Source organism: Cornus florida, unplaced genomic scaffold (genome assembly GCF_030987335.1).
Source record: "Cornus florida cultivar Cherokee Brave unplaced genomic scaffold, ASM3098733v1 CherokeeBrave_3.0.0_Hap2_Chr06, whole genome shotgun sequence".
Classification (NCBI taxonomy): Eukaryota; Viridiplantae; Streptophyta; class Magnoliopsida; order Cornales; family Cornaceae; genus Cornus; species Cornus florida.
In genome coordinates this window covers 65,289,502-65,313,654 of record NW_026775576.1, presented here as the reverse complement: position 1 = coordinate 65,313,654, position 24,153 = coordinate 65,289,502, and the positions used below count along the sequence as shown (strand labels likewise).

General features: G+C 35.1%; 1 protein-coding gene across 1 annotated transcript; it reads left to right on the top strand.

Annotated features, from left to right (window-relative positions):
* The first annotated feature begins 20,113 nt into the window (after nucleotides 1-20,113).
* LOC132314214 (glutamate receptor 3.5-like) lies at nucleotides 20,114-23,194 on the top strand. Its single transcript, XM_059813106.1, has 4 exons — nucleotides 20,114-21,128; nucleotides 21,267-21,576; nucleotides 22,046-22,449; nucleotides 22,740-23,194. Exons 1-4 carry the CDS (start codon nucleotides 20,277-20,279, stop codon nucleotides 23,040-23,042), a joined length of 1,869 nt encoding a protein of 622 aa, XP_059669089.1. The 5' UTR covers nucleotides 20,114-20,276; the 3' UTR covers nucleotides 23,043-23,194.
* Nucleotides 23,195-24,153: the final 959 nt, after the last annotated feature.

Below are 24,153 nucleotides of genomic sequence, written 5' to 3'. Positions count from 1 at the left end.
GGAGTTAAAGTTCTATATTTACTTAGAGGCTGAGTCAAAGTTCTATATTTCTCTAAAATGGATTACTGAGGTGGCACATGGTTTTTTACTGTTTAGAAATTGTGATGCCTAAAATACCCTTCCGCGAAGGTACTACTTTTTCTTCGAATGTACTACTTTTTTGAACTGAAGGTACTACTTTTTGGCGTCCAGGTACCATGTTTTTTAAACACTCGCGAAGGTACTACTTTTTCTCCGAAGGTACTACTTTTTTGAATTGAAGGTACTACTTTTTTGAACTGAATGTACTATTTTTTTATTAGGGAAGGGCATTTTAGACACCACAATTTTTTAAACAATAAAAAACCATGTGCCACCTCAGCAATCCATTTTAGAGAAATATGGAACTTTGACTCAGTCTCTAAGTAAATATGAAACTTTGACTCCATTTATATGTAATTTTCCCTAAATTTTTGTGTAGTATACAAATGTCTCCATAACTTTTATCTTTTTGCTTCTCCCTTTTATTTCTTCCTCTTTAGAATTGAAAAAAAAAAAAAAAAAAAAAAAAAAAAAAAAAAAATTGAAGAAGTAAAGAATATCTAATAGTATATTTCATTAGTTTTAATGGATTTTGTCCCAGATAGAATTGCCATTAATACTGAATTTCAACAGGATCAATATAAAGAATTCAGAAATTGGTATTTTAAAGCTTTTGACCAAAATCAATTACAGCTTTTTAAAACTTAATTTTATGATTTTCTACAAGAACGCAAAATGGTTATACCTTTTGTTTCTTGGTTTTTTATGACCAATCATTCTCTTGTTAATATAAACATACTGGATGATTTTTTCAAAACATGGACTACATCTGAAGATAAGGTTTACCACTCTGTCCATCTTCCCACTGAACATTTAATTCTGAAAAGGATTGACCCTGACAATGGTGTCCAAGTGGAAACCAAGGCTTATAGCCAACCCCGAATAATTGATCTATCCTATAATGCTACTAAGAAAGACATTTATCATGTTTACAGGCAGAACAATTATACGAGTGTTTGTTTGCAAACGATAGGCTCTCAGCTTGGGAGAATTGAAACAGGAATAGACACAGTATTAAATACAATTAATACTAAGTGTATTACTGATAAGACTTCTCCTCCTACAGCTTCCCTATCCAAAGCATTGGTCAAACCTGCAATTGAAGTTACAGGCTTCAATCTTTCACATCCTAAGAAGAATGAAGAATTTCTTACTCTTCTTACTCAGAAAATTCAAGGACTTAAAATTCAGACTTTATCCCATGATCAATCTGAAGTAGGTTCTGATTCTGATGATGTGTTATCTCATATTGAGGTTTTCAAAAATGATTTTACTCCGATACCTGAGTTAAACAGAATTGTCTATGATAAGAATATCCACTCCAATACAGCTCCTGCTCCGAGTCGATATTATTATCCCAGACCCACACCTCAAGATATCTTGTATGAAGAAGATTATTTTCATACACAGAAATCTTTTCATAGTAAGACCATTTATGAATGGAACATAGATGGGAAATCTGATTATCAGATTTACGAGGTTATCCATCAAATGTTGATGTATAGCCAAGTTTGTAAAATCAACAACAATACTGACCCAACCATTGCCAAATTTGTCATTGCTGGTTTTACAGGCATCCTTAAAGGATGGTGGGATAATGTTCTCACCGATATTCAGAAAGCTGAAATCTTTTCTGCTACCAATTTAGTTAAAGATGAAACTACCCAACAACCCGGACATGCTCCAGATGCGGTTTACACCCTCATCACCACTATTATTCAACATTTTGTTGGCCCCGAACGCGCTAATAGTGAAAGGAGTCGTGAACTTCTACAGAATCTCAGATGTCCATCTTTCACTCATTTTCGATGGTATAAAGATGTATTCTTGGCCAAGGTTCTCCAACTCAATGATGCAAATCATGAGCACTGGAAAGCAAAATTTGTGGATGGTTTACCAACCTTTTTTGCTGAAAGAATCAGGAAGAAGCTTAGAGATATGAATAATGGTATCTCTATCCCTTACAGAAACTATACCTATGGTGGATTAGTCAATATTGTAATCCAGGAAGGTCTAGCTCTCTGTAATGATCTGAAATTACAATCCCAGTTAAAAGCACAAAGATTAACTGGTCGGAAAGAAGTGGGAGAATTTTGTGATCAATTTGCCTACCAAACTCCCTTATCTTATCCTAAACCTAGGAAAAGAAATAAGGTTGAAAAACCTTATAAAAGGAAGTATTCCAAAAGAAAGAATTATTCAAAGGAAAAGGATAATTCTAGATAGTATACTAAGCCTAAAAGGAAATATATTCCTAAAGCAAAGGGTAAAGGAAAGCCCAAAGCTGAGGCTAAATGTTTCAAATGTGGACGTATAGGCCACTATGCAAACAAGTGCAGAATTAAGGAGAAACTCAGTAGTCTTCACATAGAAGATGAACTGAGACTTCAATTAAGTAAATTGCTACTTAATACTAGTTCTTCTGAATCAGAATCATCAGCTGACTATGGGGATGTTGTTATGGAATTACAGTCTTCTTCTTCCTCTGAAGCAGAAATTGGAAATCCTAAATGTTCCTGTAATCCCTCTCATGATGATTATTATAAGGCAATTGTTGAAATGAATGGGTTAAGCTTAAATGTTTTGACTTCGACTCAACAATCCTTATTGGATCTTATAGATCATATCCAGGATCCTCAAATCAAGATGACAGTCTTTGAAATAGGTTCTGCTCTGGCACGATCTAATGAGGATACGGATAATCCAGATTTTCTGAAAGCAGAAAATCATTACAGCATGAAAGAAGTTCTAAGCAGATTAGAACACCAAGGACAAAATTCTCGTCCTGCTAATCTCCCTGATCTCAAGATGGAGATTAATCTTTTAAAAGAAGAAATTCGCCAGTTAAAGTCTCGTCAACATAAGATGGAACTGGAAATTACTCTTTTAAAAGCAACATCTGTAACTGAAACTTCATCATCCCAGATTAAAGTCCCTCAAACCGAAAGCACGAATTATCTTCCACTCTTGAATCAAGTTACTTACCAAAAATGGTATATCTCTATCAATTTGGTAATTAATCAAGAGTACACTATCACTAATGCTATTGCCTTAGTTGATAGTGGTGCAGATATGAACTGTATTCAGGAAGGATTGGTTCCCACTCAATATTTTGAGAAAACCACTCAAGGTCTTACCAGTGCAAGTGGTGGTAAGATGCAGATTAAGTATAAACTTAATCATGTTTTCATTTGTAAAGAAGGTATTTGTTTACCATCTACTTTCTTACTTATCAGGAATATGGCACAACAAGTTATTTTAGGCACCCCCTTTTTAGCTTTGATCATGCCAATTGAGAAAATTGATTCTCAGGGAATATGCTCTAATTTACATGGTCGGTCAATCACTTTTCAGTTTTTGACCCCACCAGTAAACAAGCATATCAATGCTCTTAAAGATAATATTATCTTTAAGGAAAAGCAACTGAATTATTTGCAAAAGGAGGTATCCTCCTTAGCAATTAATCAAAGATTGGTACAACCCACTGAGCAACAGAAAATTGAGTCAATACGACAAAACTTTCTAAAGGAAATCTGTAGTAAGATTCCTAATGCTTTTTGGGCAAGAAAGAAGCATATTGTTTCTTTACCCTATTCAAATGGATTTACCGATCTCATGATTCCTTCTAAAGCTAGTCCCAGCCACATGAAAGCTGACTACTTGGAATTATGCAAAATAGAAATCAGCTCTTTAATGGCAAAGAAGTTTGTCACTACTAGCTACTCCCCCTGGAGTTGCAGAGCTTTTTATGTCAATAAAAATGCTGAAAAAGAACGAGGGATACCTCGCTTGGTTATTGATTATCGACCACTTAATCTAGCTTTGAGTTGGATCCGATACCCAATTCCCAACATCAAAGATCTTTTAGATAGGTTACAATCTGCTGTAATCTTTTTTAAATTTGATCTTAAATCTGGATATTACCAGGTACAGATTGCAGAAGAGGACAGGTACAAAACAGCTTTTTGCGTACCTTTTGGACAGTATGAATGGACAGTAATGCCATTTGGATTAAAAAATGCCCTTCAGAATTTCAACATATTTTGAATGACATATTTAATCTTTTTACTGAATTTTCTATTGTTTATATTGATGATATTCTTATATTTTCAAAATCAATCGATCAGCAATATAAACACTTGAAAATTTTCAAAGATGTTATTTACCGCAATGGTTTAGTAGTTTCTGCTCCTAAACTAAAACTGTTTTTAACTAAGGTCCGATTTCTTGGTCATGAAATTTGTGATGGGAAAATTAGACCTATTAATCGCAGTATTGAGTTTGCTTCTAAATTTCCAGATGAAATTAAGGATAAAACTCAGCTTCAAAGGTTTCTGGGTAGTTTGAATTATATTCGAAATCACTACAGAGATCTTGCACAGGATACAGCAATTTTGTACACCAGGTTAAGGAAATCTCCTTCTCCGTGGACTTTGGAACACACCAAGGCAGTCCAGAAGATTAAACTCAGAGCACAACAAATTCCTTGCTTAGCTCTAGCCAATTCTTCATGGTTCAAAATTGTAGAAACAGATGCCTCCAACATTGGATACGGTGGTATTCTTAAACAGAAAAATCCAAATACAGGAACAGAGGAACTTGTTCGCTTCACTTCAGGAACTTGGAAAAATGCACAAATAAATTATTCAACTATTAAAAAGAAATTCTTTCTTTGGTTAAATGCATTTATAAATTCCAAGATGATTTAATCAATTAGAAATTCTTGTTACGCATTGATTGTAGTGCTGCTAAACAAGTACTGGAAAAAGATGTAAAGAATTTAGTTTCCAAACAGATATTTGCTGGTTGGCAAGCTGATTTATCTGCTTTTGAATTTTCTACTGAATATATTAAAGGCAGTTCTAATTCTTTACCTGATTTTCTAACTCGTGAATTTTTGCAGGGTTCATGAATCAGCCACCCTATGGGCAGGGCCGGGGTAATACCCCAAAGGCTCGTGGCAAAAACAAGGCTAAGGCCAAAGTGGTTATACCACTAAATGATGATCAATTTCCATATTTGGATCATGTTGCTGATCTGCTCAACACACCTTCTAAAAGAAGCAGCAGTACACAACAGAAACAACAGAAACCAACCATGAAAAAGGTTCTTGAACAAGAGACTCCATGGATACCTAATCAAAGGTATATTCAGACAGTATTGGTGCTGGATTCTCAGGATGAGCAGTGGATGCCAGATCCTTGGGAAGTAAAATCCAGATATTTCCAAACTCAACAATATGCTGCACCGGATGGTCGCCATAGATATATCTATGAAGCCATTCTTACTGAAACTTCCTCTGTGGAGATCAACCACACGAAGCAATTTCCGAATTCCAAAGATAGTCCTCTTACTTATAGTAAAGCTATCTTTAAGAGGCTTATAAGGCCTAGTGACTGGGGATTAAATCCTAATTTGCCAAGGAAAATATCCTATGGTCACAGTTACAATTATTGGGATTATATCTCAGCTTGGACATATTCGTTCTTTTATCAAAATCCGAAGCATAAGCATTCTTGGTTCTTCAAGATATGCCCTCAATCAGTTAAGGCTGATTTCCCAAACTGGGTTATACCCTGGTGGGCTATATTTGGCCCTGATCTGGATATTTTGCCAGAATCAATTCGGCAGTTATATTTGCCATGGTAACAATTTCATCCTCAATTACGGGGACAGGATAATATTCCTGTAGGGAAATCCACCCTCTTGTTCTTTACTGAATTTGGAATCCCTTGGATTTGGAAATGGGATTTCCAATGTGGTTATACCACTGACAAGTTACCAGTCCTTCAGAGGATTTTTTATTACCGATGGTGGTCCGGCATGACTCAAGACCCTATCCAAGCCCTCCTCCATCATATCAGAAAGAAAACACTGGAATACATGGATAAAGTTCCAAAGTTAACTATTCCAGAACCCGAAATCTTTAACCCATTTGAACTTGTTAAAGATATGATCAGAAAACAACAACCATTAATTACCGAAGCCGATTTAATGGTTAAATGCATGGATTTTATGAGGACCAAATTTGTTAAATCTTTTGATTCCTCCACACCTACAGTACGAGATGATGCATCCATGGTGTCAGTCTCTAGTCAAACCAGTCAAGACGGTAATCAGTTTTCCTGTCTAGCTGGGTATGCCCAAGATCCCAATGAAGATCTTATTTCTGAAGATGAGCCTACAGTAGCCGACTATTGGGACTCTCTCACCAGTCACTTGATGGACAAAATGAATCCACCCAAAAAGTAAAGATTCCTCTTATCCTGCCGACAGAAGAAGACAAAGAACTTTCCCCACAGTCTTTGGTTCTACAGTATTTCCTTCATCAGATGTTTACTTTCCATCAGATAAGGAGACAGAACTTAGTGGTGGGTCGACCGACTACATTATTCCAGCACACGATCCCATACACTATGCGGACTTCAAAATGTTAATTTCAAGTCCATTCTATGTATAAATAGAGGGCAAAGTTCCTTTCAATGAATCATCTTCAATTTCCTTTTCTTCCTTTTGTAATATTTCTATGTACTAGCTTGGAAGTTCAATAAGAAAGTTTTCTGTAAGTCTGTTTAAATTCTTGTCTTCATATTCTTGTCTTGTCTTGTCTATTATATCTCGTATTATATCGATCCTTGTCTTCTGATACCAAAAAGACAAGGTTAAAGGTTTAAAAGCAATCTGAATCAAACCTATATGGATGTACTTATATTTGTGCATGTGCCTCTGAAGGTCACGGGAAGACAATAACTTAATTATTGTATCTTTAGTGCTTAATTGCATGGTCTGTTCCATGGTCTTGACAGTCCATAGATCAGTTAAATTAAGCATTCTGATTTTGTAAATGCTCTTTGCACTTACCGGAGGGATAGTCCATCTGTTCAATTTATTTTGAACATTGGTCCATTCCACTAATTCAGTATTTTTTACCAGTTCTGAATCCTGGTTTTCCTGTACTCTTGAAGAGGAGGAAGAAGATGGTTTTAACATATCTGTTAATTATTGTTAATGCTTTAAGGTCTGCATAGTATAAATATTATAATATTATATAATGAACAATAAGTTACTATTCTGTCGTCTTTCTGCTTAAAAGCGATTCTATTACTCGTCTGTTAACGATTTACTGGAAATAACACCCTGTGCAGCAATTTAATGCAAAAAGTGGGCTAAATATTCCAACGCGACTTTTGGACGACCCATAATTGAATCTGGGATAAACATAATTAGACAGAATAATAGTCATATTGTTCATTACATAAGTACGATATTTTTTACCAGTTCTGAATACTCGTTTTCCTGTACTCCTGAAGAGGAGGAAGAAGATGGTTTTAACATATCTGTTAATTATTATTAATGCTTAATAAGAGAAATAATAGACAAGACAAAACAAGAATATGAAGACAAGAATTTAAACAGACTTACAGAAAACTTTCTTATTGAACTTCCAAGCTAGTACATAGAAATATTACAAAAGGAAGAAAAGGAAATTGAAGATGATTCATTGAAAGGAATTTTGCCCTCTATTTATATATAAAATGGACTTGAAATTAACATTTTGAAGTCCGCATAGTGTATGGGATCGTGTACTGGAATAATGCAGTTGGTCGGCCCACCACTAAGTTCTGTCTCCTTATCTGATGGAAAGTAGACATCTGATGAAGGAAATACTGTAGAACCAAAGACTATGGGGAAAGTTCTTTGTCTTCTTCTGTCGGCAGGATAAGAGGAATCTTTACTTTTTGGGTGGATTCATCTTGTCCATTAAGTGACTGGTGAGAGAGTCCCAATAGTCGGCTACTGTAGGCTCATCTTCAGAAATAAGATCTTCATTGGGATCTTGGGCATACTCAGCCAGACAGGAAAACTGATTACCGTCTTGACTAGTTTGACTAGAGACTGACACCATGGATGCATCATCTCGTACTGTAGGTGTGGAGGAATCAAAAGATTTAACAAATTTGGTCCTCATAAAATCCATGCATTTAACCATTAAATCGGCTTCGGTAATTAATGGTTGTTGTTTTCTGATCATATCTTTAACAAGTTCAAATGGGTTAAAGATTTCGGGTTCTGGAATAGTTAACTTTGGAACTTTTTCCATGTATTCCAGTGTTTGCTTTCTGATATGATGGAGGAGGGCTTGGATAGGGTCTTGAGTCATGCCGGACCACCATCGGTAATAAAAAATCCTCTGAAGGACTGGTAACTTGTTAGTGGTATAACCACATTGGAAATCCCATTTCCAAATCCAAGGGATTCCAAATTCAGTAAAGAATAAGAGGGTGGATTTCCCTACAGGAATCTTATCCTGTCCCCGTAATTGAGGATGAAATTGTTGCCATGGCAAATATAACTGCCGAATTGATTCTGGCAAAATATCCAGATCAGGGCCAAATATAGCCCACCAGGGTATAACCCAGTTTGGGAAATCAGCCTTAACTGATTGAGGGCATATCTTGAAGAACCAAGAATGCTTATGCTTCGGATTTTGATAAAAGAACGAATATGTCCAAGCTGAGATATAATCCCAATAATTGTAACTGTGACCATAGGATATTTTCCTTGGCAAATTATGATTTAATCCCTAGTTACTAGGCCTTATAAGCCTCTTAAAGATAGCTTTACTATAAGTAAGAGGACTATCTTTGGAATTCGGAAATTGCTTCGTGTGGTTGATCTCCACAGAGGAAGTTTCAGTAAGAATGGCTTCATAGATATATCTATGGCGACCATCCGGTGCAGCATATTGTTGAGTTTGGAAATATCTGGATTTTACTTCCCAAGGATCTGGCATCCATTGCTCATCCTGAGAATCCAGCACCAATACTGTCTGAATATACCTTTGATTAGGTATCCATGGAGTCTCTTGTTCAAGAACCTCTTTCATGGTTGGTTCTGTTGTTTCTGTTGTGTACTGCTGCTTCCTTTAGAAGGTGTGTTGAGCAGATCAGCAACATGATCCAAATATGGAAATTGATCATCATTTAGTGGTATAACCACTTTGGCCTTAGCCTTGTTTTTGCCACGAGCCTTTGGGGTATTACCCCGGCCCTGCCCATGGGGTGGCTGATTCATGAACCCTGCAAAAATTCACGAGTTAGAAAATCAGGTAAAGAATTAGAACTGCCTTTAATATATTCAGTAGAAAATTCAAAAGCAGATAAATCAGCTTGCCAACCAGCAAATATCTGTTTGGAAACTAAATTCTTTACATCTTTTTCCAATACTTGTTTAACAGCACTACAATCAATGCGTAACAAGAATTTCTGATTGATTAAATCATCTTGGAATTTATAAATGCATTTAACCAAAGAAAGAATTTCTTTTTTAATAGTTGAATAATTTATTTGTGTATTTTTCCAAGTTCCTGAAGTGAAGCGAACAAGTTCCTCTGTTCCCGTATTTGGATTTTTCTGTTTAAGAATACCACCGTATCCAATGTTGGAGGCATTTGTTTCTACAATTTTGAACCATGAAGAATTGGCTAGAGCTAAGCAAGGAATTTGTTGTGCTCTGAGTTTAATATTCTGGACTGCCTTGGTGTGTTCCAAAGTCCATAGAGAAGGAGATTTCCTTAACCTGGTGTACAAAATTGCTGTATCCTGTGCAAGATCTCTGTAGTGATTTCGAATATAATTCAAACTACCCAGAAACCTTTGAAGCTGAGTTTTATCCTTAATTTCATCTGGAAATTTAGAAGCAAACTCAATACTGCGATTAATAGGTCTAATTTTCCCATCACAAATTTCATGACCAAGAAATCGGACCTTAGTTAAAAACAGTTTTAGTTTAAGAGCAGAAACTACTAAACCACTGCGGTAAATAACATCTTTGAAAATTTTCAAGTGTTTATAATGCTGATCGATTGATTTTGAAAATATAAAAATATCATCAATATAAACAATAGAAAATTTAATAAAAGGATTAAATATGTCATTCAAAATATGTTGAAATTCTGAAGGGCATTTTTTTAATCCAAATGGCATTACTGTCCATTCATACTGTCCAAAAGGTACGCAAAAAGCTGTTTTGTACCTGTCCTCTTCTGCAATCTGTACCTGGTAATATCCAGATTTAAGATCAAATTTAAAAAAGATTACAGCAGATTGTAACCTATCTAAAAGATCTTTGATGTTGGGAATTGGGTATCGAATCCAACTCAAAGCTAGATTAAGTGGTCGATAATCAATAACCAAGCGAGATATCCCTCGTTCTTTTTCAGCATTTTTATTGACATAAAAAGCTCTACAACTCCAGGGGGAGTAGCTAGTAGTGACAAGCTTCTTTGCCATTAAAGAGCTGATTTCTATTTTGCATAATTCCAAGTAGTCAGCTTTCATGTGGCTGGGACTAGCTTTAGAAGGAATCATGAGATCGGTAAATCCCTTTGCATAGGGTAAAGAAACAATATGCTTCTTTCTTGCCCAAAAAGCATTAGGAATCTCACTACAGATTTCCTTTAGAAAGTTTTGTCGTATTGACTCAATTTTCTGTTGCTCAGTGGGTTGTACCAATCTTTGATTAATTGCTAAGGAGGATACCTCATTTTGCAAATAATTCAGTTGCTTTTCCTTAAAGATAATATTATCTTTAAGAGCATTGATATGCTTGTTTACTGGTGGGGTCAAAAACTGAAAAGTGATTGACTGACCATGTAAATTAGAGCATATTCCCTGAGAATCAATTTTCTCAATTGGCATGATCAAAGCTAAAAAGGGGGTGCCCAAAATAACTTGTTGTGCCATATTCCTGATGAGTAAGAAAGTAGATAGTAAACAAATACCTTCTTTACAAATGAAAACATGATTAAGTTTATACTTAATCTGCATCTTACCACCACTTGCACTGGTAAGACCTTGAGTGGTTTTCTCAAAATATTGAGTGGGAACCAATCCTTCCTGGATACAGTTCATATCTGCACCACTATCAACTAAAGCAATAGCATTAGTGATAGTATACTCTTGATTAATTACCAAATTGATAGAGATATACCATTTTTGGTAAGTAACTTGATTCAAGAGTTGAAGATAATTCGTGCTTTCGGTTTGAGGGACTTCTGTAACACCCCCACATTTTCCACGCATAAGTTGATCAGGCTTATACACGAAAAACGAGGGATATCAAAAACAATTGGCAATATACAAGCATGGAATACAAAATGATGATAATAAAAGAATTTAGACGGGAAAGGAACACTAAATAATACAACATCCATCCATCCTTTATTTAATACCGTATTTCATTACAACTTGGAAATCCTATGTCAAGGATCCCTAAATATAACCCTGAGAGTTCAACGTCAAAAGTAAATAAAAACTGAAACTGAAGTAATACATAAAACTTCTACCCTGAACTGGATCGTAAGAGTAGATGAGTTCGGATGGTGGTCCCACACTGCTAGCCTCAACCTTGGAACGGGTACTGACCGTATCCTGAAATAACAACAATGGTGGGTCAACCCCACGAGCAAGTCCTCTCTACTATGACCCAAATCAGAGAATCAAATAAATTAATCATTTATATCCGGATGAGTACTATATCTGTATACATCCTAAGGGAACCATCCAATGTATAACATGACCTCAACCAGAATAGACGGTGATCACTTAGACTCACACTAGGTGGTCAAGTGTCGCCTTTCCCTACCCGGGAAATCAGCTATTATACATGGTGCACGGTACTGACGACACAGCCTATAACGAACTACACAGTGATAACACCTCTCAAAGTACTGATGAATATACTGAGCATATCAATTAGGCAACACATGCCAACAATATTAATAAATATACCGAGTATGTCAATTAGGCAACACATGCCAATAATATTAAACCACATACCCCGACAGCCACACATCTGTCTATCGCAATGAATGCATAAGGTATAAATGAGTCTAAACTTATTAGCCAGCTCATATGGTTCTATATGGCAACACATCCATATAATATAAATGCGACATAATTAAATAGTCCATTTATTTCCTGAAATGCACACAGCATAATAATCATGGTTTGTATATCATTAACAACATAAATAATCCTGCAATGTATAACGGACAATTTATTTGAATTAAAACCATGTAATCATTTAATTTTAACATTAATGATTTAATACTGTTTAATAAAATAACAACACAATTAATGATTAACAATGTCATTAAATTAACTACATCCGTTTAATGGTGATCTGTATTGAAAACGATACAATTAATATTTAAAAATATTAATCGGAAATAATAATAACTAACGGTTAATAAAATAATAATTTAATGTCCCGTTTAAACCCGTAAGTACCAACCATAGGCCCAAAAGTGCAAGTTTAAGGTTCTGGAAATTACAAAACAGGTCCTAGGGGTATTCTGGTAACTTCCAGCAGCTATAGAGACCCCACACGTGCCCTCACGCGCCTCCCAGAGCCTCCCCACGCGCAGCCCAACCTTCCCCACTCTCCCACGCGCCTCTACGCGCGTCTGGCATCAGCCACGCGCGCACACGCGCTCCCACGCGCGTCTGGAGCGTTCCACGCCCGCGCACGCGCTCCCACGCGCGCGTTGATGGCTTCCTGCTGACGTGGCGTCCTCCGGTTGGTTGGCTGCATCACCTTTCCTACATGCGCGCCACACCGGATCAATCTACCTATGCTCCTTTCATCCTATGGCTGATGATTAGCGCGCACCATCATATGGTGTCCCGCGCCACACCGAATCAATCTAAGGATTCACAACCCATCTAACGGCTGCTGATCCATGCGCATGCTTGTTACAATACACCGCAACACACCAGATAACTCCGGTCACCTTCCTCACTTCCGGTGGCCGGAAAACTCGCCGGAAGGTCGCCGGAAAATGCAGAAAAGCCCCGGAAAATTCCTAAAAATTCTAAAAAAATTCCTAATGCCTTAAGGAAATATTTTTAGCTATTTTGAACATCCTAGGATAATAACTAATTATATACTATCCTAAATAATTAAAATTTCACAAATTTAATAAACTAAAAGTCCTAATTTATTAAACTCCTTGCATGGTCTCTATGCTCTAAAATAATATCAATAAACTAAACAATTAATTTATTAATTCAAAGGGGAAAAATAGATAATAACTTGCCTTTTTGGATTTAAAATAAATCCGCCGGTTGCGCGTAGTCGGGTAAATTCCCTACACCGGTCCAAGCTCCTTTCTTTCTCTCTCTTCCTTTCCACACTTTTACAATGGCTCACTAGAATTTTGCTCTTCTACTTACGTGAGTTTCTTTCAAATTGTAACTAACTAACTAATATATACTAATTTATATAATATATATAATACAAATATCTAACTTAAACATTAACTTTCAACATTCCCACCTATATGGCTTTAAGACAATGCAATCTTAATCAAGATATTTGATCCACCATTCTACCATAGTAAATGAAATTCTATCCTACTATTTAATTTTCCATCATTACATTGATTTAATACTATTATTATTATTATAACTATTATTATTATTAATAAACTTTTATAATTATTATTATTATATTATTATTATTATTATATTATTAAACTATTATTATTATTATTATTATTATTATTACATAAGAATACATTATATCATTATAATACTTTATAACACAAATATAATATTTTAATTAACTAATAATGATTAATATAAGCATAACCAACAAATAAAATTAATTATAATAATACATGCATAATTAGATGAATAAATTTACTATTTTAACATACACAATTAATTTACATGTACCATTAAATGAATTTAATATAACAATGTAGCATGCACAATAATAGGTAAGGAATCCTCACATAAATGAATTTTTTTTTTTTTTTTAAATAAACTAAACTCTGAAATAAAATACGGGGTATTACAACTTCAATCTGGGATGATGAAGTTTCAGTTACAGATGTTGCTTTTAAAAGAGTAATTTCCAGTTCCATCTTATGTTGACGAGACTTTAACTGGCGAATTTCTTCTTTTAAAAGATTAATCTCCATCTTGAGATCAGGGAGATTAGCAGGACGAGAATTTTGTCCTTGGTGTTCTAATCTGCTTAGAACTTCTTTCATGCTGTAATGATTTTCTGCTCTCAGAAAATCTGGATTATCCGTATCCTAATCAGATCGTGCCAGAGCAGAACCTATTTCAAAGACTTTCATCTTGATTTGAGGATCCGGGATATGATCTATAAGATCCAATAAGGATTGTTGAGTCGAAGTCAAAACATTTAAGCTTAACCCATTCATTTCAACAATTGCCTTATAATAATCATCATGAGAGGGATTACAGGAACATTTAGGATTTCCAATTTCTGCTTCAGAGGAAGAAGAAGACTGTAATTCCATAACAACATCCCCATAATCAGCTGATGATTCTGATTCAGAAGAACTAGTATTAAGTAGCAATTTACTTAATTGAAGTCTCAGTTCATCTTCTATGTGAAGACTACTGAGTTTCTCCTTAGTTCTGCACTTGTTTGCATAGTGGCCTATACGTCCACATTTGAAACATTTAGCCTCAGTTTTGGGCTTTCCTTTACCCTTTGCTTTAGGAATATATTTCCTTTTAGGCTTAGTATACTTTCTAGAATTATCCTTTTCCTTTGAATAATTCTTTCTTTTGGAATACTTCCTTTTATAAGGTTTTTCAACCTTATTTCTTTTCCTAGGTTTAGGATAAGATAAGGGAGTCTGGCAGGCAAATTGATCACAAAATTCACCCACTCCTTTCCGACCAGTTAATCTTTGTGCTTTTAACTGGGATTGTAACTTCAGATCATTACAGAGAGCTAGACCTTCCTGGATTACAATATTGACTAATCCACCATAGGTATAGTTTCTGTAAGGGATAGATATACCATTATTCATATCTCTAAGCTTCTTCCTGATTCTTTCAGCAAAAAAGGTTGGTAAACCATCCATAAATTTTGCTTTCCAGTGCTCATGATTTGCATCATTGAGTTGGAGAACCTTGGCCAAGAATACATCTTTATACCACCGAAAATGAGTTAAAGATGGACATCTTAGATTCTGTAGAAGTTCACGACTCCTTTCACTATTAGCGCCTTCAGGGCCAACAAAATGTTGAATAATAGTGGTGATGAGGGTGTAAACCGCATCTGGAGCAGGTCTGGGTTGTTGGGTAGCTTCATCTTTAACTAACTTGGTAGCAGAAAAGATTTCAGCTTTCTGAATATCGGTGAGAACATTATCCCACCATCCTTAAAGGATGCCTGTAAAACCAGCAACGACAAATTTAGCAGTGGTTGGGTCAGTATTGTTGTTGATTTTACAAACTTGGCTATACATCAACATTTGATGGATAACCTCGTAAATCTGATAATCAGATTTCCCATCTATGTTCCATTCATAAATGGTCTTACCATGAAAAGATTTCTGTGTATGAAAATAATCTTCTTCATACAAGATATCTTGAGGTGTGGGTCTAGGATAATAATATCGACTCGGAGCAGGAGTTGTATTGGAATGGATATTCTTATCATAGACAATTCTGTTTAACTCAGGTATCGGAGTAAAATCATTTTTGAAAACCTCAATATGAGATAACACATCATCAGAATCAGAACCTACTTCAGATTGATCATGGGATAAAGTCTGAATTTTAAGTCCTTGAATTTTCTGAGTAAGAAGAGTAAGAAATTCTTCATTCTTCTTAGGATGTGAAAGATTGAAGCCTGTAACTTCAATTGCAGGTTTGACCAATGCTTTGGATAGGGAAGCTGTAGGAGGAGAAGTCTTATCAGTAATACACTTAGTATTAATTGTATTTAATACTGTGTCTATTCCTGTTTCAATTCTCCCAAGCTGAGAGCCTATCGTTTGCAAACAAACACTCGTATAATTGTTCTGCCTGTAAACATGAGAAATGTCTTTCTTAGTAGCATTACAGGATGGATCAATTATTCGGGGTTGGCTATAAGCCTTGGTTTCCACTTGGACACCACTGTCAGGGTCAATCCTTTTCAGAATTAAATGTTCAGTGGGAGGATGGACAGAGTGGTAAACCTTATCTTCAGATGTAGTCCATGTTTTGAAAAAATCATCCAGTATGTTTATATTAACAAGAGAATGATTGGTCATAAAAAACCAAGAAACAAAAGGTATAACCATTTTGCGTTCTTGTAGAAAATCATAAAATTGAGTTTTAAAAAGCTGTAATTGATTTTGGTCAAAAGCTTTAAAATACCAATTTCTGAATTCTTTATATTGATCCTGTTGAAATTCAGTATTAATGGCAATTCTATCTGGGACAAAATCCATTAAAACTAATATTCATGAGGGTCATTGATGTCTGTAGGACCATCAAATTGATCCTTGACAGATTCATTTCCGATTCCCATTTCAGATGGAGTTGGGCTAAATTCAATTCCAAATTGGCGACGAGACATACCTATTGGTGCTTTCTTGTAGACTCCTCTTGGAATTTGATTCTGAGATTGCTGTATTCCTTTCAGCTTGAGTTGATTTGAACCAACGACTTCAGGGAGATCTTCCTTTCTGTAATCCGACGAAATCGAATGGCGAGAAGGAGGACAAGAAACATGATAAGGAAGATGACTTCCTTTAGATGATGTAGATCTAGGTAGATCTATTGATTTTCTGAAATTCAGAAAAAACATCACCATCTTGATCCTAAATAACACAGTCCAAGCTATGATTAGCAATTAGCTTTGCCGGAACTGCGTTAGAAATCGTCCAATGTTCAGGAAAAGTTATTTCACTCCAAGGATATCATCCTTTTTGTGGCAACATTGGATGTGTACATATTAGTGTCCCATAACGCTGTCACTCCTTTAGAGTCTTTGCGTATGGCATTCGGACACATAGTATCAACTACTTTGTAATGGATGCGATAAATAACACTTATCACTTCCGATCCAGGTAAATAATCATACCCATAGGTCTGAACACGAAGACTGACGGCCTCATGGATATTTTTATCGGTTAAAGATAAATTCAGACTAGGATAGACATTAAAATAAACCGGTCCATGACATAGACTGGTTTCCAGTGCACCCATTAAGGAAGGGTGAAATTTCAGACATCGAGCATCCCGAAGGGTTGCTTGAATACAAGCATCCATACCTAACAAGGTTAAAGGTTTAAAAGCAATCTGAATCAAACCTATATGGATGTACTTATATTTGTGCATGTGCCTCTGAAGGTCACGGGAAGACAATAACTTAATTATTGTATCTTTAGTGCTTAATTGCATGGTCTGTTCCATGGTCTTGACAGTCCATAGATCAGTTAAATTAAGCATTCCGATTTTGTAAATGCTCTTTGCACTTACCGGAGGGATAGTCCATCTGTTTAATTTATTTTGAACATTGGTCCATTCCACTAATTCAGTATTTTTTACCAGTTCTGAATCCTGGTTTTCCTGTACTCCTGAAGAGGAGGAAGAAGATGGTTTTAACATATCTGTTAATTATTGTTAATGCTTTAAGGTCTGCATAGTATAAATATTATAATATTATATAATGAACAGTAAGTTACTATTCTGTCGTCTTTCTGCTTAAAAGCGATTCTATTACTCGTCTGTCAACGATTTACTGGAAATAACACCCTGTGCAGCAATTTAATGCAAAAAGTGGGCTAAATATTCCAACGCGACTTTTGGACGACCCATAATTGAATCTGGGATAAACATAATTAGACAGAATAATAGTCATATTGTTCATTACATAATTACGATAATAATCATGCTACCAGGACCTAAGATTGTATTGTAGAGATCAATTGAAAAATACAAATTTAGTTGTGATGATTTTTTTTGTTTTTATACGACAATATCACATAATTTTAGTTTATGAAAATTTGAACCTTCAACCTTTTTTTACTTTGAAAAATAAAGAAAATATCATTAAATTATAACTCTTTGTACTATATTTAGAGTGTTATTAACATTTTATTTTTTTAATCTAAAAACTAGTTGAGAACCACTTATAACTGTATTAAAAAATAATATTATCAATTTATAATTAAGTTAAATATTATTTTGGCTGATTTTTGTTTTTTCTTTCATTATTGTTCAAAATCACTCCCCTTAAAACAAGAGTCCGTCACTTCGGGTCTTGGATTACTTATTAAGCTCTTGGATTGCTTTGGTGGATGCATTTAACTATTAGGCCTTCTCCATCACATCACAAGGATTGTACTTGGCGCCAATTGAACAGTTCTCGAGAATTATCTAAGACTAATTATATACGCACACCAATTCAACAACTTGAAAATTTTGGATTGTTCTGACGATTTTTCATCCTACTAGAATTTCTTGGCTAATAGGTGGATGAACATTTTATCTATTGTCATATGCTTGTGTTCAAACCCCGCTCACGTCTAAGAGAAGAATCTGAATCTACACTCCAATTTTTTTATTTTTTATTTTTATTTTTATTTTTATTTTTTCCAATTCGAGTTCCAAATTTGAAGGATGGATGAGAAATGTATTTTAGAAGACATATTTCTTAATTACAAGCCAAGAAAAGTGGTAGATTATAAGCAATTATTTTTCTTAATTACAAGCCAAGAAAAGTGGTAGATTATAAGCAATTATTTTCTGATCTGTTATACTTTTTTCATAAAATATTGATTTAAAAAAGATAAATGTTAAATCATCGATATATATGTATATATATATATATATATATATATATATATATATATATATAAACACACATTTTTTCTCTTTTTTATATATTGATTTACTGGGAAAAAAAATTAAGACAAAAAAATCACATAAATACTTTATGAAATACGAGATGGAGTTGGCATGGTAACAAGTTTGTTGCAGTCACAATTAAATAAAGAACTGAAATGATTTTTTTGTTTGGTTATACAGGGATATTCCAATTGTGTTTTCTCTATAATATTCTGAATCCATTTCTCAGCTGTACATACTATAAAAGGGTAATTTTAATTTTCCAAATTAAATTAAGTGAGGCCGGATCTTTATTTGACTAATTTCCACACGGGTGGAGCGACTTTTAAACCCATGTAGAATAAGTCCTATGCTTGGATCGACCATCTCTATATAATAGTGGTTTATACATGCATATAAACATATTATATATTGGGAACGGTATGAGCTTAATCACTAAATAATTTAAAGCCAAAATATGACATTCCTAGTACTCATCTCCAACTTTAATATTGTTACTTTTAAACCGACTTTTTTGTTATTCCATGTCTTCATCTCCTTTCTTCTTTTTCTCTCTCATGGGTCCATTGCTGAAGCTGACAAAGTAACTCTACACATCGGTGCTATCATTGATGTTGATTCTCTCATCGGCAAAGAGCAAAAAATAGCCATGAAAATAGCTCTTCACGACTTCAACAACAAGTCGGAGCTTCACAAGCTCTCTCTTCGTTTCCGATCAGCTCATGCCGGTTAGTTACTTATCTTCTTCGCCTTTTCTGAAATTCTCTCTTCTCTTCAAATTAAGTCATGATACATGAACATATATATGCATAGATTTATATATATATATATATATATATATAGTTATGAACATATATATATATATATGTTTGGAATGGTATATACAGACACGTATGCATGCATATATGTGTGCGTGATCCATTAGACATACTTGATACTTACATTCATGCTCTTTCCTGTGCATATTGCCATATAATCGCTAATTATAATCTAAGTATAACAATTAATAATAGGAATTCGAGGGAGACTCTACTCAAATGCTCTCCTTTCTCGAAAGGAAGCCTACCTCGCCTTGCGGGAATGGGAGGAAGGACTCTCAAGTCGCTCGTCCTCCACCAACACCACCGGACTAGCTCTTTATTGCTGCTAAGCAACGAATGATCATGTTTCTCTCTCTCTGGCCTTTGTAGTGGAGGGTTGCCCAGCATGATCAAATCAAACAAAATGAAATATCTTGAACAGTGATTCGAATGGGCTTGAATGAGCTGTTTAAGGCCTTGTGCCATGTCTTACGTTCCTTTTGGGCCGTTGGGCCTTGATTCTCCAGCCCAACCTGGAGATTAATATATAAAATTAAAATTAAAAAAATTACTCAAGGCAAATAATTCAGTTCAAAACACGAAAGAGGGAAACAACCACATGAAAATGTGGAATCACATGAAATGATGAAAGTATCTATTTAATATTATTTCTTAGTTAGATTTTTTTTTGTTTTCTTTTCAAGAAGGTGTTTAATATATGTTTGATGCAGCTGAAGAGCTGATTAAGGAGAAGCAAGTCCAAGTGATTATGGGCATGGAGATATGGGAGGAAGCAGGTTTAGCGGCAGACATCGGAAGCCGAACTCAAGTTTCAGTTCTCTCATTTGCGACCGCTCCACATACATCAGCATTGGTGTGGCTTCGATGGCGGCCTATCTTTATGCAAATGGTTACTGAAAACAGTAATTCTTTCAGAGAGTTTCTTGAGCAGTTTCAGCAAAATTTCCGGTTAGATTATCCTGAAGAAGATAACAGTAGTGAGCCTGGAATTCATGCGCTACGAGCTTATGATAGCATTATGACAATTACACAGGCAATGGTGAAATATTATTCAGCTGGTAAAATGAATTCCTCAGGAATCTTGAGGGATATTTTTTTATCAAGCAACTTCACTGGTTTAACTGGTGAAGTGCGTTTTGAAGAGGGAAGACTATCAACCTCCCAAAAATTAAGTATGGTGAACATTGCCAATCGGGGAAGGTCATCAGAGTTGGGGTTCTCAGATAGCCATAGTACCATGAAAGAATTGGGTGATTTCGCGGAGGTGAAATGGCCTGGGGACCAAAAGAGATTAATCCTGAGAGAAGAGTTGATACTAACTGATGATTATGTAAAACCAATATTGAATATTGGAGTTCTGGGTAGAGTCTCTTTTAAGAAGTTCCTCGATGCAAAATTGAATGAGACCACGGGTTTTTGTATCGATGTTTATAATGAGGTAAAAACAATTTTGGATGAAGATTATAATACTAAAGATCTACCCTCTCCTGATCAATTTCACGTCTACAATGGCAACTACGATGATTTGGTTGAATCTGTTCATAACAAGGTAATCACACATCACCTAATTAATCTCTTGATCATTTTCAAACATTTGTCAATATTTTAGTTAGCCATTTAATTTCAATATATATGTGTTACTGATAAAGATGTTTGCTTTTTACTCGTGGATAAAAATTGATGGAAGACTTATGATGCTGCTGTTGGTGACATAACGATAACAACTGAGCGTTGGGATCAAGTGGCATTTACAGTACCTTTTATCGAGTCAGGTTTGCTGATAGTAGTTCCAGTGAAGAAAGCTTCGAAAGCATGGTTGTTTCTGAAGCCCTTCACTAGTGACATGTGGGTGGTGACGGTGGCCATCTTCTTCTACACAATGTTCATAGTTTGGTTCTTAGAGAAAAGTTCCAATCAAGAATTAATTAGTGGCCAATGGAAGGAACAACTTGGCAATGTGCTTTGGTTCACCTTCTCTACTCTGTTCTTTGCTCACAGTAAGTATATATATTATCAAGTTAAAACATTACCATTTTATTTATGCTTTGATTTGGAGGCAAGGATTTTTTCTTTTTTTCATTTTAGTTTGGTAAATTCTCTCTCACACTGTCACAAATGCCCACTATGAGACTTTTTGGAGGCAAGGTCATGAGGACCAATTTATACTAAATGCTTTTTATACATACAATTTTAATTAAAATGGACACGTATCATTCTCTAATTGTGAGCGCCACATTGATGGTGGGAAGAAACTTTGAGGAGGCAAAGATTGTTCTGATTTAAGAATTAAGAACATAAATATCCAACTGCCTAGTGGATATTTGAATAGTGAGAGGAGGAGGACACAGGGCCTAGCATAAAATATGAGATATACCAGCAATTGCACGTATTGGAATTAAAGCAGCCTTGTTGATCTAGAAATGCATGCACTGATATATGGATACAACTTTATTTTTGATTTTGAAGGGGAGAAGATTAAAAGCAACTATACTCGAACCGTGATCGTGGCGTGGCTTTTTGTGGTGTTGATCTTAATAGAAAGCTACTCTGCCAGCCTCACTTCAATGCTCACCGTCTCACGACTCCGGACAACTGTGCCAGATATCGAGGAGCTAAAGAGGACAAATGCAAGAGTGGGGTGCGATGGTGCTACATTTGTTAGGAAGTACTTGGAGGACGATGAGCATTTTGAACCAGGGAACATCATCGACATCGGCAGTGAAAGCGAGTTCCAGACTGCATTCAAGAATGGCACGATTGAAGCAGCAGTTCTTGAAGTTCCTTATGCCAAAGTTTTTGTCAACCAACGCTGCAAGCAGTATGAGTATGGCGATGGATCATTCACCAGAAAATTTGAAGGATTCGGCTTCGTGAGTGAATGGAACTCTTTGTACTCATTTCATTTTCTAATATCTCTAAGTTAATTGCCACACTTTAAAAAAAAAAAACATACTGCAGACATTTTTTTTTTAGCTCAGAGTTTTAACACCATTTTCAACTCAATTATATATATCTTGGCAGGAACCACTAGCTAATTATATTACTTGACAATCCCAAATAAGAAATATATATATATATATATATATATAGAATAACAACTCTGTTTATGCAGTTTGGATGACTAATGGTAATTAAATTATTGTTGATGCTTTCTGTGCAGGTCTTTCAAAAAAATTCTACATTAGCTGATATGGTTTCCAAAGCCATTCTTAAACTATCAGAAACAGGGAAGATGAAAGAATTAGAGAAAAAGTTGTATACTCCCTCCTCAGAGTGTTTGAAGTCAACTACCGAAGAAAAGGATAGCTTGTGCATTGAGGACTTCTTGGGCCTCTTTATAATCTACGCAGCCATTTCTACCATCTCTTTTCTACTCTATCTGTTCAAAAGGAGAATGGGCCACCACCAAACCATAATTCTTGAGAGTGCTCCACCTTCTGGTAATGAGATTGAAATGATTTAGACACGATTTATTTATTTTTTTTATTTTTCTTGCATGTAAATACTAGTATAGCGATTTCTTATGTATAAACCGTTCTTTTTTTATTTACTATGTAAAAATCAACAGATGAAATGAACTTTTGGACTTATGTTATTTCCATTTAAATAAACTGGCCGGCTTATTTAATTGATTAATGCAGGGTTACAAAAGTGTTTGAATTTGCACTACTCTCGGGGGCCAAACATGTATGTAGGTACAATTAACAGAGATCTTCATTTATATATATAGTGTCTATATTTGTCTGCATTTTATCACAGCAGAGATCATATTTCAGATATGTGTCCATTTCTTAAGCCACAAGCATTCGTCTGATCGGTCCATCTACCATAATGAATTATAACACTAATAGAGGTCCTTATAAAAAAATTCTGTCTTATAATCCTGTGACCAAAAACTTAAAAGAGTTAGGATTTTCCATTCCACCAAGGGTCTACAAAAAGTTTCAATGTCTGGCCATTACTAATCTGAAACAAAACATATATTCAAGCTTTACAATTAATCTTGTGCTTCAGACCTCTGTCCATAGAAGTAAGCCTTGGTATGTCATAGGCAAGGAACCACATTTCATATTCTTTTTTCCTAGGTAATCCACATTTCATATTCAAAACTCTACATAACATCTGATGTAGGACAGTTTCAAAAATTTTATTTTTTATAATTTTAGGAAGCAGTCACGAAGCCAGGATTTCAAGTTTCAATTGAGGAAGAAAATTTTGACTTTTTCTATTAAGGAAATTTAAGGAATGTGAAGAAAAAATAAGAATATAATTTTAGGAATTACAAATTTGATGGGGGCACTACATAAATTTTTTCATATATATGAAATTTTTTTAAAAAATTACCACATATATTATAGGTTGCTGACCAACTCGCCGGGGGGGCCACGTGCCCCCCTAGGCCTTCATTGGCTCCGTCCATGTTAGGAAGAGTTTAATTTTGAGTAGTTTCTTTATATTTTTAGTTTCCTCGAGCAATTAGTTTCTTTTAGCTATTAATTTCCTTTATAGTTTTAGGGTTTTATTTATTATAAAAACGATGTATTGCGAGAGCAAAAGGAATCAATCATATTTTA